The sequence below is a fragment of the Ictalurus punctatus genome, chromosome 18, assembly GCF_001660625.3.
Source record: "Ictalurus punctatus breed USDA103 chromosome 18, Coco_2.0, whole genome shotgun sequence".
NCBI classification, from domain to species: domain Eukaryota; kingdom Metazoa; phylum Chordata; class Actinopteri; order Siluriformes; family Ictaluridae; genus Ictalurus; species Ictalurus punctatus.
The window spans coordinates 16,557,887-16,577,409 of NC_030433.2; the positions used below are offsets into that span (position 1 = coordinate 16,557,887).

The following is a 19,523-nucleotide window of genomic DNA, read 5'->3' on the forward strand; positions in this document are numbered from 1 at the left end:
CGGTGTTAAACGGAGGCCACTGCGTGATGGTTCGCTACTGAGCACCAAATGACAGAAGATGTAGTGTACAGTAAACACAGTAAGAATCACGGAATTCAAGTATTTCATGCGGCTACTGAGGTCTAATCCTGTACGCTGGCTGTGTGTCCCAGTTATTATACGTTTGACATCAAGTTTACTATAAAACATAGCCAGTAACCATTAAGGCAGAAAAAAAAGGAAAGAATGGAAGGAAGGAAGGAAGAAAGTAATAGAGGAAGGAAGGAGGGAAGTGAGCAAAGGGGAGAGAAAGGGAGGAAGAGAAGAATGAATGAACGAATGAAGGAAGGAAGGACAGGAGAGAAGAGAAGACAAGGGATGAGAAGTGGAAAGAAGAAGGAAAGAAGAGAGGGGGAAAGAAGGAAGAAAGGAAGGAAGGTGTGAATTAAGAGAGGGCAATAAAGAAAGAATGGTGGGGGAATGAAGGAAGGAATGAGGGAGTAAGGAAAAAAGAAAGAGAGGGAGGCAAGAAGGAACGGAGTGGTGGGGAAGAAAGAAGGGAAGAAGGAATGTAGGACGGGACAGAGGGAGGGAAGAAGAAAGGAAAGAGGGAAGTGGAAGAAAGGAATGGGGGAGTAAGGAAAGGAGAAAGAGAGGGAGGAAAGAAGGAAGGGAGTGATGGAAGAAGAAGAAAGGAAGGAATCAAGGAATGTAGGAAAGCAGAGAGGAAGGAGAGAGGAAGGAACTGAGGAAAGAAGGAAGGGGGTGATGGGAAAAGGAAGTGAGGGAGGAATGTAGGAAGAGACAGAGGGAGAGAAAAAGACAGGAAAGGGGGAAACGGAAGAAAGGAATGGGGGAGTAAGGAAAGAAGAAAGAGAGGGAGGAAAGAAGGAAGGGAGTGATGGAAAAGAAGGAAGGAAGGAATGAAGGAAAGGAAAGGCGAGAGGACGGAATTGAGGAAAGAAGGAAGGGAGTGATGGGGAAGACGGAAGGGAGGAAGGAATGTAAGAAGGGACAGAGGGAGGGAAGAAGAAAGGGAAGGGGGAAAGGGAAGAAAGGAACGGATAACAGTTTTCCTGGATGACAGCCACTTAACATTATAGCATTACTGCATGCTGAGGCCTTGTTCATGTTTTAAAGCTTACTGTAAATCCCATCAGTGTGTGTGACATCACTGGTCTGATGCAGACGGGTGAGACAGAATCACACTACTTCTCGGCCTCAAGTACAAACTGCTTAAGGAAACAACAGACACCAATTATGTGTGGACTCAGAGTACAGTTGGGGTATGGGTAGAATAGTTTATTTAATTTTTTGACAAATTATTATTTTAATAAAGAAAGAAATGACAGATTATGCAAGGAATGAAACACTTGGGGGTGTGGTGTTAAAGGAAAATATCCAGCGACGGGGTGGTGTGATGCGGCCCGATGCGCTAGTGAAACCCGACAAGGGTCCATTTATAACCGCCGAGTTTGTAGCGAGATGTCGTTTGGCTCTGTTGAAAAGTGATAAACTCATGCAAACGCTCCGGAGACTCCATATGCCTTCCAAAAAAAAAAAAAAAAAACGTGTGGCAGAACTTGCAGCACAATGTAGGTTAACTACTCATACCCTGCACACAGCATGTTACACCTGCAGCATCAGGAACACTTCAAGCCTCGATATGATATCAGCAGAGACAGGAAGCACCAGCATACACACCAGAGTCAGACTCTAATGACCCTCTGGCGTGTGCTCTATTTCTCAGGTAGTGGCTATGTATGTGAGTGCGCGTTCTCATTCAGTAGGCGTAACACGCACTGCTTTGGCGCTGAGATGAGTAGTCTTAGGAAATTGCCTTTAATATACGACGTGCGAAGTAAATCTTGTGCATGGATCACGGCGAATAAAAGAAAGGATTAAACTTGATTAGCCTTGAGATTATTATTGATTATTGGCACGCAGCTTGGCTTAATTAAGATAATTGTTTGTGTCACCGCCTCTGAAATAGATGAACTGGTGATTAATTCCAATTCAAACAAAACCTTCATTAGCCTTATTGCCTCGGCGAAGGCCGTCAGAAAGAGAGCCTCTGTGAAATTAGCTTGCAGCTCGTGCGCCGACGAGCAACAAGGCATTGCGGAAACTCTGAAGAAGCGTGCGCTTCGTATTTGCATAACTTGTTCAAACAGATCTGTGACATTATCTTTCTATTTAATTACCGGCATTCAAAAGCAGTAGCACAGAACACTGATCATTTTAGCCTAGATTAAAGCTGTCAGAGCAGGCTGCTGCGCTCGGAGCCGGCCGCGACACGCCATTTATATCACTGCGAGCCTACCGCCACCCGCGCTGCCTCATACATCAAGCTGGAGAAAACATCCCAGCAAGAATGTGTGTGTCTCTGTGTGTGTGCGTCCATGTATATTTGTGTGCGCGTATGTGTGTGTGTGTCTGTGTCATGCCCGGTGTGCTGATGTCACAGCAAACCGCTGTGCTGACAAGGTCAAAGCGGACTACTGTCCTCCTCTATAAGCAGTATCACCTCTCTTCCTGGCAGGCGAAGAGAAAAGAGGAGCGTTGTCAAATCAGAATGTGAATGATGGCAGATGATAGAAGTGAAAAACACACACACACACACACACACACACACACACAAACATTACTGCAGATGGCTGTGTATGTGCGTATGTCTGTGATATCCATCGCAATTCCCAGGCTCTGGCCCTGTCTCGCTCACATTAAAGTGTGGCTGATGGAAGGAGCCTGGAGTGGAACCAGGTTTTGGTGGATAATGGGCTCTGTCACACAGATCTGTACTTTTAAACTAGCCATTTTGTTGGCATGAAGCTATTATTTCATATGTAGGATTGGGTGAATGCACGTGTGGAAGCAGGTTTGGCTTATAGAGTATCAATATTTGCCAGTGTTACCAGGCTATCCTGTGGAATTGGGTGCTTTTGGATAATATTTTTGCCCATGGGATTTCCGTCCATCCACCCATCCACCCGTCCATTCATATATCAATCCATCCACCCATCCATTCATATATCCATCCACACATCCATCCATCCATATATCCATACATCCACCCACCCATCCATTCATATATCCATCCATCCAACCAACCATCCATCCATCCATCCAGCCATCCATCCATCCATATATCCATCCATCCATCTTCAGCAACTGCTTTATATTGGTATATCCTGAGACTAACCCTGCATGATATGGGAATACACTCTGGTTGGTAGACTAGACTCAGGGCACTATGCACACACACACATGCAACTACAGGCATGTTTTGGGACAGTGGGAGGAGACTGGAGAATCTGGAAGAATCATCCATCCATTTTCCATCGTACACAGGGTTGTGGGGGAGCCTGGAACCTATCCCAGGGAACTCGGGGCACAAGGCACGGGGCAGCCTGGACGGAATGCCAACCCATCACAAGGCACAATCACTCACACACTAACACAACACAGACAATTTAGAAATGCCAATCAGCCTACAACGCATGTCTTTGGACTGGGGAGGAAACCAGAGTACCCAGAGGAATCCTCCAATACACAGGGTGAAAATGCAAACTCTGTGCAAACAGGGCAGAGGCAGGATTCGATCCCCTAAACCCCGGAGGTGCAAGGAAAACATGCTAACCACTAAACCCGGCAGAAAACAACTTATAGAAAATCTATAAACTCCAGAAAATTTCATTTCACTTATCTATGACTGCATGTTTTTCTTTATTAAATAACAACATGTTTGACTCTATTTATAATAAGAATTAGATTATGTGGAGCACCCACTGTGAATGAGTTGTTAATATAGAAACGATAACGTATCAGATCCAGTGCATTAACGTAAAACTGTGATTTGAATTACAGTTGGAACTACTGTCAGAACCGCTGTTACAGAAAATGTATACGAACTTATACAGAGCTGTGGTTAAAAATACATGTATGAGAAACACTGCCCACCCTTTTGGGTGAACAGCGGGTCAGCAAAGCGGGAGTGCTAATGCCACTGTCATCGTCCATCTGTGTGCCAAATGCCATCCCAGTACTCACTTCACCAGAAATAACTCTCTTAAGAAAGTGTTTCCTAGGAAGCTGCTCCTTGATGCTTTACTCCAAACAGAATTTTAGATGAGGTCTAATTAAATATGATCTTTTAAAATTGGCCAAGTGGCATTATATATATATATATATATATATATATATATATATATATATATATATATATATATATATATATATATCCATCTACCGCTTACTCCTTTTATATATATATATATATATATATATATATATATATATATATATATATATATATATATATATATATATATATATATTTATGTGTGTGTGTGTGTGTGTGTAAACCTAAAACTAGATTAGTCCTATTGCAGTTGCCTTTGTAATATCCCTGAACGATTAATGCAATTATCATGAAATCATTCAAATTCCTAATTAGTACTGTTAACTGAAAAGGTCAACAAAACTATGTATCTTTAATAATTTTAAAAATGCAATATTCAATTACAAACGGGAAAACAAATATTCGCTTTTACATGAATTGCCATGCTCTTTAAAGAAGTCTCACCATCTATTTTTCATGAATGGAATTAATGATGTTTATAGCAGTGTGCAGTAATTGAATAGGTATTACAAGAACAACATTAACAGTATTTACAAAACAAAGCTGCTTAAAACTGCAGTCAGGGATATATATTAGATATTATTAGTGATGACGTCGGGAGAGTTTTGTGCCTTTTTGTGCCTAATTGGGAAAGGTGCGTTTCCGTAGCAGCAGACTGTGCTACAGATTTTGTTGTTGTTGTTTTATTTGACTTGTCTCCTACACCACCTGATGGAACAAGAGGAATCCCTGAAAGCCTGAAGTGTACAAGCTGCTTTACTGAAGTGCAAGCTACAAATTAATTTACAGGTTATACTGATCTCATAGACATTTTTAATGCGTGTGGTATAACTGTTTGAATGAGCAGAGTTATTTACATCAAGCCTGAACCTGCGAAAGAATCCATCTGCATTAGCGCCTTCTGAAAGAAAGTAAGTAAAATACAACTGTCATCTTCACAATGTGGTGGGCTAACATTGTTCATAAATAATTGGATATATATATATATATATATATATATATATATATATATATATATATATATATATATATTCAGGAAAAATGTCTCCTCACATTCAAATTTCTTAACGTGTGAATATTTGTATTAACATAACAAGATTCAACAGCTGAGACATAAACTGAAGAAGTTTCACAGACATCTGATGAACAGAAATGGAATAATGAGTCCCTGAACAAAGGCGGGGTCAATATTAAAACTAACAGTCAGTATCTGGTGGCCAGCAGCTGCTTTAAGTACTACAGAGCTTCTCGTCCTCATGGACTGCACCAGATTTGTCAGTTCTTGCTGTGAGATGTTACTCCACTCTTCCACCATTTGTAAGTTCTCGATCACGTCTGTTTACATGTAATTTTCCACTGCAAGGATGATCAGCTGTCTTTCCTGTCTCCCTGTAGCACTGTCTTAGGTGGCTTACATTACAGACATTGCAGTTTATTGCTCTGGCCACATCTGCAGTCCTCATGCCTCCCTGCAGCAGGTCTATGGCATGTTCATGCAGGTGAGCAGGAACCATAGGAATCTTTCTTCTGGTGTTTTTCAGAGTCAGTAGAAAGGTCTCTTTAGTGTCCTATATTTGGATTTTACAAAATTATCTTTAAAATACAGTCTCCTGAAAAAGGGACATTTCTTTATTTGCTGAGTATATATCTTTTACTATAAATATTATTACTTTAACTGTAACAAGAATGTCATAACAATCTGTGATTTTATTATCCTTGCTTCATAGTTATTTTTTACAAATCCAGTTAATCAAATGATGTCAGTGGACAACTGTGTCGATGAATGAAACATTTTCAAAAATGTTTCCAGAACAAATAAAAAATTTTAAAGACAAAAGGAGTCAAATTTGTGTGGTAAGTTTTGGTATTAAATAGGCAACAATTTAATCCAAGAACACAGAAAGCCTTTCGGTATTCCTTTAACTGTAACTGCTTAAATTACAGCCCCTCCATGATTTCACGATATTGCGATAGCAGAAATTAAAGGAAAATCAAGCAAATTCCACAATATTTTGAGGAGCTTGCAATTTTTTCAAAGTTACCGCAGATTTTCCACAGATTTGGGCCAAGACGCATCGTGTGACGGCATCACGACACACATTGAACCAAAGCCCTCTTCAATTCACGTGTTGAACATGAATACAGCTAAAATGTCTCATTTACCAACAAACATCACTGCAAAAGACAGTGCAAAACAATTTCATATAACTGCAATTTCAATTCAAGTAGTTTTCCACACAAAAAACAGCAACTGTAAATTATGTTGCAAATTTTAAAAATAAATAAATAAAAAATAAATAAACGCAGCAAAATCGAGCATTTTGGGCCGCAACGATCACAAAAAAAAAACCTCAGAGAAATCCTGTACAGACTGAAATGAAATAAAAATCATTTATAGATAAACAGATAAAGAATGTTTCAAATGGAATATCTTGAGTAGTTTGTATGTCAGAGATATTATTCCTCTTCTTCACCATATGGCTTTCTTTGCTATATAACATCATGTCTTTAATGTGTTTATTATTAGGCTTAGATTATGTTGATTTTCTACCAAACGAGTCCCTGTGAACAAACTGTTATAGGAACGATAATGCATTTAATATTAAAAACAAGTTGTCCAAAATTAATCGACATGTTGCGTTTCAAGAATTCAACCACGTTGTGGTATATTTATTGTAATTAACACATTCTCTGTAAAAAAATAAAAATAAATAATAATATATAACTGTTTTTGTTTTTGTACAGTTCAATAACAGTTTCTATATTAATAAAAAATCCAAAAGCAGCATCGGAGACAAATTTGCTTCCATGTGTTACCCCACCTCCCCCCATACTACTGTTCAGTGTGAGCACACTAGGCAGCTATGTACAGTTAAACATTTTCTAGAATAGCACGTATAGAATTGCATGTATTGCAATTTCAAACACAGTGCTGGATAAATAAAAGATGCCATGCTGTGAGAAGGAAAAATAGAATAAGGACGAGATAAAGAAAGTAGAAAAGGGAAGGCAGGAAAGAAAAGTGAGGAGGAAAAAGATTCATAAACAAGCAGGTATGGGAGCAAAACAAATTGCTGCTGGAGCCAGAAAACCAGGGGAAGAAGGATAGAGTGCAGCAGAACGGAAGAAGACCTTTTCCGCCCTCTCCATCTCTCCTCCTGCATCACCATACCTACTCTCAGTGGGAGAGGGCACACAAAGGACCTCCAGCAGCTGTCCATCTCCTCAGGTCTCAATCTGCATCGCTTTCTAACTAAACAAACTGTCTGGTGGAGAGATTGGCCCAGGCGGAGCTTAGTTTATCCTGCAGCATCTCTCCCCACGGCTCCTGATCTAGTTGGTGTTTGAGCACACTCTGAACCGGCCTTCGTATATCGACCGTCACACCTCACACACACACACACACTTAGATGACAGCAAAGGCAAGAAGGAGTAAGAAAGCCATCCTTGTGACAGAGGCACGTCCTTGAGGTCAGTGGAGAGCAGGCTGAAGCTGTCCAACGATACATATTTCCTGACAAGCTTCTGGCATTAGTATATTAGAGTTCGCCTTTAAATTAGCCCCTTCTTTGTTCCTTCTCTAATAACTCTCTCATCTAGCAAATCAAAAGCCTTCCCCTCCTCCTTTACTGAAATATGCTCAGAGGCGAAAAGAACGCCGATCTCCCCGTCACACGAAGCAAATGTTCTTTCACTGCAGCGGAGCACTAACGTGCTTAGCTAACGCTCCTTTCCCGGGAGCCTTTTACTGTAATTTTACAGGAGCCGACGCTAATACCGTAACGCTGGCCCCATCAGTGCTGCTGCTGCGGAATAAGGAAAAAGTGAGAGAGAGAGGAAAAAAAAAAAACAGAGCGAAAGTGCCCTGGATAAACCAAAGCAAAAGGGCTGTGAAGTACTCGAGTCCTAAACAAGGGCTGGGTCTCATCCAACTCCCTAACACAGAGTCTTGCTCAGCTCAAACTTAATTTATATACCTATAAATAACTTGACTACGATTAATAATTGGATTGAAAGGTATTAAAAAAAAAAGGAAAACACACCAGGAAGCCTGCCAAGTGCTGTTTGATGTGTGTGAGAGTTTGTTTCTCCTCTGTCTCAGCATGTTTGTGCTGATTGCCTGGGTATGGAAGGGTATTAATGGCGGAGGTCTGGAGCAGTGTGGCGCCGGGCATAAAATATACCAGCTTAATCACTGCTGGCTTTTCTGCTCCTGCTTTTAATACTGCCGGCATTGCAAGAGTGCATCTATTCCTTTCTCGGTCTCAAGAAGTGATAGGCGGAGATCAGGACAAGGTTAAATAATAATAGCCTTGCTTGTTGATTGTGCACAGGCTTATATATGTGCTTATCTGACAGTCCTCACATTCGCTTACCTAATGTACTTAAGGGAAATGTCACATAATGTGTAATACAGAGAACACATTAGAGAACTCTTACAGTGCATTTCCAACAGATGCTAACCAATCCACGATGTCACATAGCATAATCTCGTCCTCAGATACATATGACGGTCTGGGAAATCACTGAATTCTAGCATGTAATGAAGATTAAATGAATAATCAGGTTTTGGCACTAACATACTACGTCTACGTCTCACACTAATTTCACGGGAAGCACATGATTTGAAACTTAGTTTTCCATGAACCCACTTCCTCCTCAAGGTTTCAGCTGGGTGAGGCAAAAGCTCATCGTATGGAGCTGCCACCCAAACAGCTAACTTGCTTAGTAGTCTATTCCCATTATATAAAGTCGCCCAGTTACACGAGATGTTCCATAAGCAAAAGAAAAATGATGCACACTCTTGACATTCAGAAAGGCTACATCAGCAAGAACAGGTCTTCAGGCTAAAAGCACACTTGGTATTCACAGTCCTTTCGGGATTTCTTCTGTTTAACATATGCTTTGTGTATGGCTTTCATATCTATTCATTAACCATTTCAGACCAGACATTTTGTTGTAGGTTGAAAAATCGGCTTGTTTCATTGTATTACTTGACCATTTAAAACCACAAGCTGGTGGTGAAAATGAAAGGGAAAAAAAGGTATTATAAATTCTTTAAAAATAAGTGTATATGTAACAAAAACAAAAAGGACAAAAAAAGCAAATTCCATAATTGTTGTTATTCATTAGAAACATATTGTTGAAGAATGACGTTTCCATCAAAATCTTTTACATTGTCAATAATTATCATGTAAGCTGAAAGAGAGAGTATTTGAGAGGTAAAGTGAAAATAAATCTAACTAGCACAGCAGTGTGCACCGCTGCTTAGCCAGAAAGAAATAGTTGTTTGGTTTAGTTCTGGTAATCAGTGGCATGTTCTGTGCTTTTGATATCTGTCGGGTACGATGAAGTCACTCCTAAACATGCTAGGAGTGGCAGCAGAGTGAGAAACGTGACGTAGGGCTGCAAGGAACGCTATAATCGGACGATTACTTTTTCACTTAAACGATTAATTAGATTTTTTTAAAACCACATTTTCAATATCATTTTTTGTATATTTAAATTAAAATCCACAAGGTTTCATATGAACCCTTTATAAACTTTACATTAACAACTGTTTGTCCTATATATATATATATATATATATATATATATATATATATATATATATATATATATATATATATGACAAAGAGTTGTGTTAATGTAAAGTTTATATATATATATATATATATATATATATATATATATATATATATATATATATACACACACACACACACATTATTTATTTATAAATTATCTATATATACATTACACATACAATTATTTTTTACTGAATGCACAAAAAAAGCACTGACAATTAAACAGCAGTCCTAAATTAATAATAGGAAACTCACTTTCACTGCACCTTATGGTTTTTGTTACTCACTATACCTTTAGGCATATTGTTTGACTAATGTTTAATTTGATCATACCATTTTAATTCAACTTTACAGATCTTACTTGCGCTACCACTGTTAATCATCAATTGTGAATGACGAACAACTGTCCAAACTTTTTGAAACAGTTGCAGCTGGAGAATCACTGGAATCAGTATTTTGAAAAAGTCATCTGTCAGCTTTCAGTTCTTCTACAGATATCAGGCTAACTAGCAAGGGGCAGTTTGTTAGCGTATGCTACTTTCTTCTGTCATTAAAATACTGACTACATCGGAAGAATTAATCTGTCCTGCTGCCTGGTGTGTTGCTTGCTTTATCGATTTGAATAGATCAAGCTCTGTCCGCTGTCTTTGCTGGTAATATGCAGACTGATGATTTAGATGGGTTTAAATCTTTTGGTGCTAATAGAAACAGCACAGCTAGCATTCAGAAGTGTGTTTTATCAGCTTTAGTCAGGCACTCACAGTAAAAAAAAAAAAGTGAGGAACTGAATCCGGTTGGTAGCATGATGACGTTTTGATATTTTAGTGTAGGTCTTTAAGGGTTAATCAGTAAAGATTATGACAAAGGATTATAGCCAACTGCCTTTAAGACAATCCATTATTGCTAATATTTTGGTATTTCCTTGTTCACTTTATTTGACTGGCGCTTTAGCATTAGAGTGGAGTCTGAACAGTGTTGACTACATACCGGTAGCACGGTATGAGCTTTAATCAGTTTCTTTTTTGACCCCCTCACAAAATTAATGACTGAAGGAGAGGCTCTCAATCCTTTCAAAATTTCATTAACTTTTACTTGCCCCTCATTAAAGTACAAATGATATTACGAGAAATTCACTTAGCTCCCTCTTCCAGGGCCTCGCAGGATGAGAACATTATAGAGACCTTTTAAGACATTAGGTGAAGTCCTACTTTAAAGTCCTTTTCTTTAAAGGACATTTTAAAGAACAGGGTTTGAATAGATGTAGATTTCCAGTACAGTACAACAAGGTAACCCAGTAGCACTGTGCACTTGAGCAAAGAACTTAAGGCCTCAGCATGCTTCTTGAGGAGACGATGTCTGCGGGGGTTGCATGAAGACAAATCCATATTTGAGAGCGTTCAAGCTTGCATACTCGCTGTGGTTTTGTATTGAACATCATTCCAATCCTGTAGGTGGTGCTATTAAAATTTCATGACAATTTCCTTTCATACAGGAAGAATACTGCCTACTACAATATGCTGACAGTATAAACTATGTTGAGTTGTTGGAACAGATAAACAAATGATAAACATGAGTAAGACAAATAACTGCTTGTTTTGTTCCAGATTTACAAGGAGAAAAGGAAAAGACAAATGAGATGCAGGTGGTGGGGTATCAGCATGCTAGTGAAACCTATGCAGTACTTGGAATGAATCGGCTTGAGCATGTCTTGTTTGTAACAAACAAATCACGGGTTTGTTTACGTAGTGTGCTTGTCCATGGAGTTCGCCAAGCTGCCATGTGTGCGACACGGAACATACTGATTACATCTGATTTTAGGCTAGGCTACATTTCCGCATATATACCGAGACCTTTCATCACCCTGTATGAAGCAAACCAAACACATTTTACAGTAGCTGTTATGGTACGTGATCTCACTGACCGCGGACTATACTAAGCATGTTAAATTTGCACATGCTTGGCACATATTTCACTTCTTATAAATATCCCAATGGTACCTTTAAATAACAAATGTTAATGTATGCTGTACAAATGAAGAACATTAATGGATGAAACAGCAGGAGGGAATGAGGGCTAAACTTAGACCTGTAAGGTGAGAAACTGAGTAGGAACAGACTGCACATGTGAAAAATGGAGCGAACCAACGAGCAGCTGCACTGCTGGAGGCTTAGGAGGAAGCAACAGCAGCAGCAGAAGAAGAATGAATGAATTATAAACTGAAGAAAGGGTGAGATGGTTTTGGTTATGCCAGGATGCTAGTTGTAAAGACCTGAGGAGGTTTTAGGAAAACGGTGGTTTTAGGAACGGTTCATACATGACACAAGACAGGCAGGACACAAATGGACACTCAGACAAAGGAACACGGAGAGGTAAAATGTAGGGCATACCTGGATACTGAGCTGCTCCTGCATCAAACAAAAGGGAAAGGAAAGAGAGAGAGAGAGAGAGAGAGAGAGAGAGAGAGAGAGAGAGAGAGAGAGAAGTGTTAGCAGATCAAGATTCTTATAAAACCCCTGTGCAATTAAACACACTTGAACCAGCACAGCAAAGGTGTCAAAGAGTTATTCATCCATTATAGCAGTCTTTAAGTGTGTGGGAAGAAGGTGCACTAGGGATGTTATCCAAACATAAAAAGAGAAGACATTTTGTGACATTCTGCCATCAGAGGAGAAATACCAAACCCAATGATTTCATGGCATATTGTAATCAGATGATAAAACAGCAGGAGACATGAATTTTAAACTGGAGGAGAGAAATTATTCAAGCCCTGCATGAAGCCTCCTGCAGAACATTACCTTAACACGTTTGCGGCTTTCTCTCACTGAGGCAAACCCTGAAACTTCATTAATTACAGTGTGTCAACAGCACCTGGGTTCAGTCTCTCCCTTTCTCCAGCCACTGCCACTACTGAGAATCAAGGGCTAATGCACTGGAATCCACAGCACCGTTTTAAAAAGCACTTACAGCCAAAGAGAGAGTGGATGAATTGTGCTCCGAGTCAGAGTCTGATTAGAAAACCAATTTCCTCCTTCACATTTTTGCCAAATTTGCGTCCTAGCGGTGCATCCATTAACATTCTTCCTGCAATATGCACAGAGACAGGGAAGCCACAGCTATTCAATACAGAGCCAAACTTCATGCTCCAGCTCCGTGTCTGAGAATGTCTGCTCTCTTTGTTAGACAGAGCCTATTAAATCAGAGCGGCACTGACCAAGATAACCGCTGTGGTCTCAGAGAGGCAGAATGGACAAGCATGTTGTCATAGGTCTGCCTGACTACAGGAATGCCCACAGGAAATGATCACCCAGCCTGTTGCAATACACAGCAGCATCCCAAAAAAGAAAACAACTAAAAAATACCCATTAAATTCACTATATAAGGTGTGAGAACTTAGGATGTCCATTACGTTGTTTTTGTAAAGGCCTGTAGGCTAGTGTACAAGCAAGGTACACAACTACCACCTACCTTGTGCATCTCTGATCACCATGACTACTTTCCTGCTATAACAGGTCTATGCATATCTGCAGAACTTTTTTAAGATTCATGACACAGGCCTGAATACAGTCAGTGAAGGGTTCAAAGCCACAGGAGACAAGGGACCACCCTGGAAATCAGTCCCCCTGTTCCTTGGCTCTGGTCACGTTAAGTAAATGCCATACTTCATAGGAATAACATTGCATTGGCTTTTCAACCCAGCCCTGCTGGGGCCTGGCTGGGCCTGTTAAAGCCGAAAGATGGTCATGTCACTGCTTTGCACTTCTGCCCCCAATGTAAGGTTAAACACTCCAGAGGAATGCATTAACCATGAGTTAGCCCCACACGAGACCAGCTCCCTACTCCAGAATGATAGCTGCATTAACTTGGCGGTCAGCGTGCATGAGCTGAATTAATGAAGCCTTGTGCTTCTCTTTAACATTCCCATCAACCCAAGAGCACTTCAGATAGGCCGCTTGCATGAGGCCTGAACACTACATGCAAATAAAACCACACTACCCTTGTGAGAGCTTTGATTAAGAACAGACAGATGGGAATGTCAAAAAGGCCAAGAGGGACACGGAGGGATAACAACAACCAAGCATAACATGACCATCTTTAGCATAATAAATCAACATTAAAAGTTATTACAACTAGCCTAACCTTTTCATACCCTATATAAAGATCCCCTATTACTGTATCCTCTTGACCAGTCCTTGGTGGCAAGGGCCATAAATGAGAGCAAAAGTTGCTTAAGCTTGCACCAGAGGTCTCTTAGGTGATTAGCAAGTCCTTCTAGCAATCTTCAGATGAGGCCAAGGCCAAGGGTCTGCATCAGCTCAATTCACTCTAAGGGAAGTGTCCAGGGTGACTCACACGGGAGGAGGAAGAGGAGGAGAAGAGCCTCCCCTCCTCTTTCCGGGGTTTCTGCACAGCTCTCCAAAAAGAGCACAATTCCCCAGCAACAACTAGCAGCGCTTAAATAGCCAATCTGTCGGCGGGTGTTAAATTAGAAAAGATAAGTGAACTCCATTAAAACCTAATCATCAATACCATTCTGAAAAGCTTCTCCTGCCATTTAAACTCGAAGCAGACAAAGGAGAGAAAACAAAAGTGTTTCCCCAACAAAACAAGGAGCACAAAAGTGAATCCCCAACTGAAGACATTTAAAGAGTTGACAGTGCCCAGGTGGCTTCACAGAGATTCCATCTAAATTCAGAGGGTCACATCCTTTCCTCTCCACCAGTTTATTTTGTATTTCTCTTTTTCCAGTAATGGAGAAAAGGAAGAGATTAAGTTGAGCTGATCTGCAAAAGAGTAAAGCAGCAGCTACTCACTGTTGCTGCTTTAGACTGTCAATGACTGGTGCAAGTGTGTAAACCTGAGCCATAATAGGGAGGGATTTATGGTCTGTCTGCTGGGCTGTGATTAGACACCACTGCTGACACTCTGATAAGCTCCTCATTGATGGGAATATTCACCCTGGTGTCCTCAAGTCACCTCACAGGAGGGAGGGGTGAGGAAAGAAAGCTGCTCCTCCAGCATCTGCAACCCCATCAGTCTCTGACTTTGAAGCGACTTTTGAGGTTTCGTACACTTTGAGGGCACTTATTCAGAGATGCCACCATGTCTCCATGAGCTAAACAGAGCTGGTTATCCAGCTGGTATGAAATGCAACATGCAGCACTCATCTTCTTTCATCATTCCGGATAATCTTGGGGATTCATTTCTCCAAGAAAATGAAAGCCTGCTACTGGTATGTGACATTCCACGAAAAACCACTAAAGGCTGGCCGGTTGTATAGCTGTTAACGTGCCAAAACAGCTGGCCTTTACAGAAATACTCCAAAGGCTAAAGGTCTTCCTTGCTTCCCGATGGCTGGTCGGAATCTACATGCCAGGACATATTCAGTCATTCAGCACACAGACTGTTGACACTAGACTACTCACATGCACAGGGGGGCTTGAATGGTACAGGCCAGACCTTCATGTAATTAAAAGGTTAGGAGAGCAGAATCGTTTTTTATCTCAAAGGGGAGTAAATAGAAAGGGCAGGGGCACGTGGCATGGTCAGGACAGTCTCAACAGGACTGCTCAAAAGCATGCCAATGACAGCCATTTAACCACGGCAATTATAAAGGGAGATTCACCCATGCGATATCTTTTAGTGAAGGAGAAAGCTGATCTCAGATCTGAATCTCATTCTGATTTCCAGCTTCAATGTGACATTTACTATTCACTACCCTAGTCTTGCCTTTGGAAAAGGACTGATGAGAGCACACACCTCTGCGTACCAAAACAACCAATCCAAGACTGTCTGAGCGAGGTGGTCTCGGTCCAACTCCAAGTGAACTTGATTCGACTGTAGTGAGAAAACGATTAAACTCTGAATCAACCAAACTGCAGAAAGTGAACCAAACAAACCCGTGTGTTTTTGGTTGCAGGAAGCATTTTTGCTTGACACAAGCTGCTACACTGAGCCATGAGGTGCAAACTGAGCCAAAGGACAGAACTGTAGTTTTCCAGAAATGCCATATGTTCTTGATATGTGGACAGACAAACAATATAAAACTAGCTTTTTTTTATAAATAATTGTCGACTGATTCAATGAGCGACGGCTCTGTGTTCTCTCTGCTTGGGTAATTTTTCGTGATTTCTACCCGCAATTCGCAAAGGCCTGTTTTTCCATTGGCGTAATTCTGATCAATGAATAAAAGACTTTTACAAGATCATTTTTAGCCATACCAAACCAAATGGCAAACAAGCCAAATATCATTATCTCTCTGATTCAGATTCAGTAAATGGACCCATACATATGAAAGCGCACTAAGGCCAAAATTATTGAATGGTCTCAGATGTTTAAATGAAGAGCTATATGCAGTTATCAATAAGAGAAAACGGTTCTCCAGCTAACAAGGGCCACAAAGGACTGCCTGTCTGGAAGTGGCACACAGACACCAGCCACTTACTTTCAACCATAGTACTCAATTTGAATTATATTAATTAATCGACCGCCTATACGGGTATATTATCTTAGGAACAACTGGCAAAGTTGTTGCTGTTGCGCACTTCATAAGTACTCATCATAATTAAAAGTACACTGACTAAGCTAATGTACTATTTGAACACATAACAAATTTGTTGACATCCTGAATCTTTGAACAAAAAATGCTCACTGGAAATGTGACCAGAGAAGGAGCTACTTTATGATCATGAAAGCTTAACACTAAATACCCGCTCGAACCACTGAGGACTTTTCAAAAGCAAGGGAGAATCATTCAGGGAGAAGAGGGGGAAAAAAAGAAAATAATTTTAAATAGAATGTCAGTCACATATTTTAAACGAGTGTCCTTGAGCTGGCATGAAAACATGCTACATTCAGTGCAAAATCAATATAGTGCTCTAACAACAGACCCAGCAGAGACCATGAAGAGCCCACTCTTGTAAGCTTTGTTTCACCCAAACCATTTTTGGCTAATATAACGACTGAAAAGGTCAGCTTACTGAAGGAGGTGGGGTCATAATTGCAAGAAATATATAAATAAATAACAGCCTCTTGAACATTTTTTTTTTGGATGGGAAAAAAAAATGTAAGAGGACAAGTTTAAGGTTAACTTTGGCGTTCTGTGTGAATTGAAACAGAGGGTGCGCAGTGCAGAGGCAGTGAGATGAGGAAGAACTTCGAGGTCGTTTCCAACATCATTCAATCTCTCATACACGGCAAACCCTGCGTTCTTTCCTATTCATCGGTGCATTGTGAAGAGGTTCGGATGAGATTCGTTTTGTTCAAACATTCCCATGGAATTCAGAGGAGTAATGACCATGCTTGGTTGCAGTGCATGTACACAATGCAGCCAACTCCCCCTTGCACCCTCCACCCTCCACCGCCCTCTATTGCTTTCACTCTCAGGCCTTGCTTTTTACTTAATTAAATCAGCCTGCCCCTCATATCAGATGTTCTTTGATGGAATACTAAAACATATCCAATCTTCTAATGCCATTACAGGGGCAGAGAGACGAGCGCTTTAATCCCCAGGATCAGCCGGTGCAAAAAAAAAAAAAAAAAGAGAGAGAGAAACGGAGAGAGTGAGAAAAAGAGAGAGAGAGTGAGACAGAGAGCGGCTCCCATTCTGCCATTGGATACATATTTGCTCCTGAGATAACAGCTCCAACCTTCAGCCTGTGTTCTCATTGCTGACAGATATGACAAGCCTCTCCCTCTGACACTCAACACGCTTCCACCCTCCCTTTTTTGTTACGGTGCAGTGGAATGAATGATGTTTCTGACATGGCACAGTAGTTCCCTATCTGACATTGCCTCACCTGCACGTACTGATGCAAACAAAAACGAGACTTCCAAGTGTTCCCATCATACGGCTGCTGGAACGGCATCACAACAAGGTTAAAAAAGAAGAAGAAGAAGAAGAAGAAGAAGAAGAAGACGACGAAGAAGGAATCGCATGCAGAGGTGGTTGCGTTTTATTTGCTGGATGAACACATCAACAACAGGTTTTAGTAACACTGTGACTATATTGGGACTCTCTTCTCTTTGATATGGAGGAGAAACTGCTGAACCCAAACAATAAACCCTCTCAGTGACAGGAGCTGCCACCACCCGCTGAACGGAGCGTAAAACAAGGCTTCAACTCACGTCTCTGTGATTGTGTGTGCATGTGTGTGAATCCCATACGCGTCACCACAATGGCACCATGTAGGGGTGTAATGCAACACCACTATGTGCATCAGAATCTGTTTAGTGCTCAAAATATCTGTGCCTATATTCAGATTTAAACTCAAAGTGGGCCTGGTTTAAACCAGAAGGGTTTTTTTTTGTTTGTTTGGTTTTTTTAACCCTACCACTACCCCACTATGCACCTGGTACACTGGAAATAAAGGCTCTGACAGTTCCTCAACTTCAGTTACATCGCTTCAGTTCATAATTAGTCACAAATGAAGGTGTGCACAAGACTGCTTTAAAAAAAAAAAAAAAAATCCCATTCCTGCAGTTATTATTTTTGTTTATATCTGCCACATATTTTTATTGCATCCTGCAGGATCCCAATCCTGATACACACATCTAGTCTCGACCAGATGCCCTGTGAACCTTTCAGACAAGACAAATAGTGCACCTCCTATTTGTATCTGTATTTGTATCTAGAACGCATTATCTGTTAATTAATGGATTCATACTCGGTTATATCCCTAGCACCCGGGCACCATTTATAAAGGAGTCGTCATGGGGAATGGAGTAGACGAAAGTGTGTGAGGGGACTACGAGATGAACCCAGGTTATTCCTCATGGCCCGTTAGTGCCCTGGCAGGTGGAAGTGTGTGTTGGAGAACCCTGCTGCTCCCTGTGCCCATTATTTTGTGCTCCACACATCCCTGGCTTAATCCACTCATTTGGGAGGTCAGTGCAGATCATTATACAGTAGCGTGTCATTACAGAAACACTCCAGTGGACTTATTTTCCACCCAACATAAATACGCGGCTCTAGGGATCCGCTTGGACGCAACCTTTTTCTCTCTCAGCCTCGTCTCTATCTCTCTCTCTTGCTCTCTCACACACTTTTTTTTTATATGAATCCAGAAAGGCGTGTAATTAAATCTGCAGAGAATGCATGAGCAGGAACAAGTGATGCAGTCAGCCAGAATGTGTGCACTGCTGTACACTGGGATGAAGAGAGGCAGGATGAAATGGAGGAGAGAGAGTAAGTTTGTACTGTATCTGACAAGGCAAATGACACGCACACACACACACACACACATACATACACAAACACACGACTCGGTGGCAGAGCGAGTTCTTTTTCCCAGCGCAACCCGACAAAAGGAAAGGTACACTCATTTGCCACATTTTACACACACTGCAGCTCCAGAATCCCCGAATAGCCTCCCGGAAAAGCTAGCAGCCTGAGAAGTCATAATGGCCTCGCCTAATTCCTCCATATTTTGTGAAATATGGCATGGCTTGTTCTATTTTAACGTGCGACGGAGAGAAAACATTGCTTGACTGATTTGTAAGCAATCGCGAATGCATTTTCATTGTCCTGCGTTTAATTGGAGTATAAAGGCTGGTCGTTAGTGGCGAGAGGCAGAGACATTTATTTCATCCCTGGAGTCGGTGCCACAGATGGGCCGACAGTCTGCTTTCTGACTCTGTTGTAACTCTTACATAAATGAATCAGTTTCGATCTCTGTGGGGACATTACAGCCGTGCTAGAGTATGAAAGGGAGAATGAGGGGACGTTGGCGCTGTCACAGAGGACAGCCATAAATACTTAATGTACACCAATTATCTGCATATATGTATGAGAGTGTGGCTCCAACCTATTATCGAAA

General features: G+C 40.9%; 1 protein-coding gene across 6 annotated transcripts in view; it reads right to left on the minus strand.

Annotated features, from left to right (window-relative positions):
- The window catches only part of cadm1a (cell adhesion molecule 1a), a 339,864-nt gene that overhangs the window by 72,777 nt on the left and 247,564 nt on the right, over nucleotides 1-19,523 (minus strand). For 5 of the 6 annotated variants that reach the window (XM_017493089.3, XM_017493088.3, XM_017493084.3 and 2 more), the window contains exon 2: nucleotides 12,096-12,113. The exons of the other annotated variant lie outside the window; for it this stretch is intronic. In XM_017493089.3, the coding sequence (XP_017348578.1) occupies nucleotides 12,096-12,113 (18 nt within the window). The remainder of the gene's footprint in view (nucleotides 1-12,095; nucleotides 12,114-19,523) is intronic. 6 annotated transcript variants of the gene reach the window in all.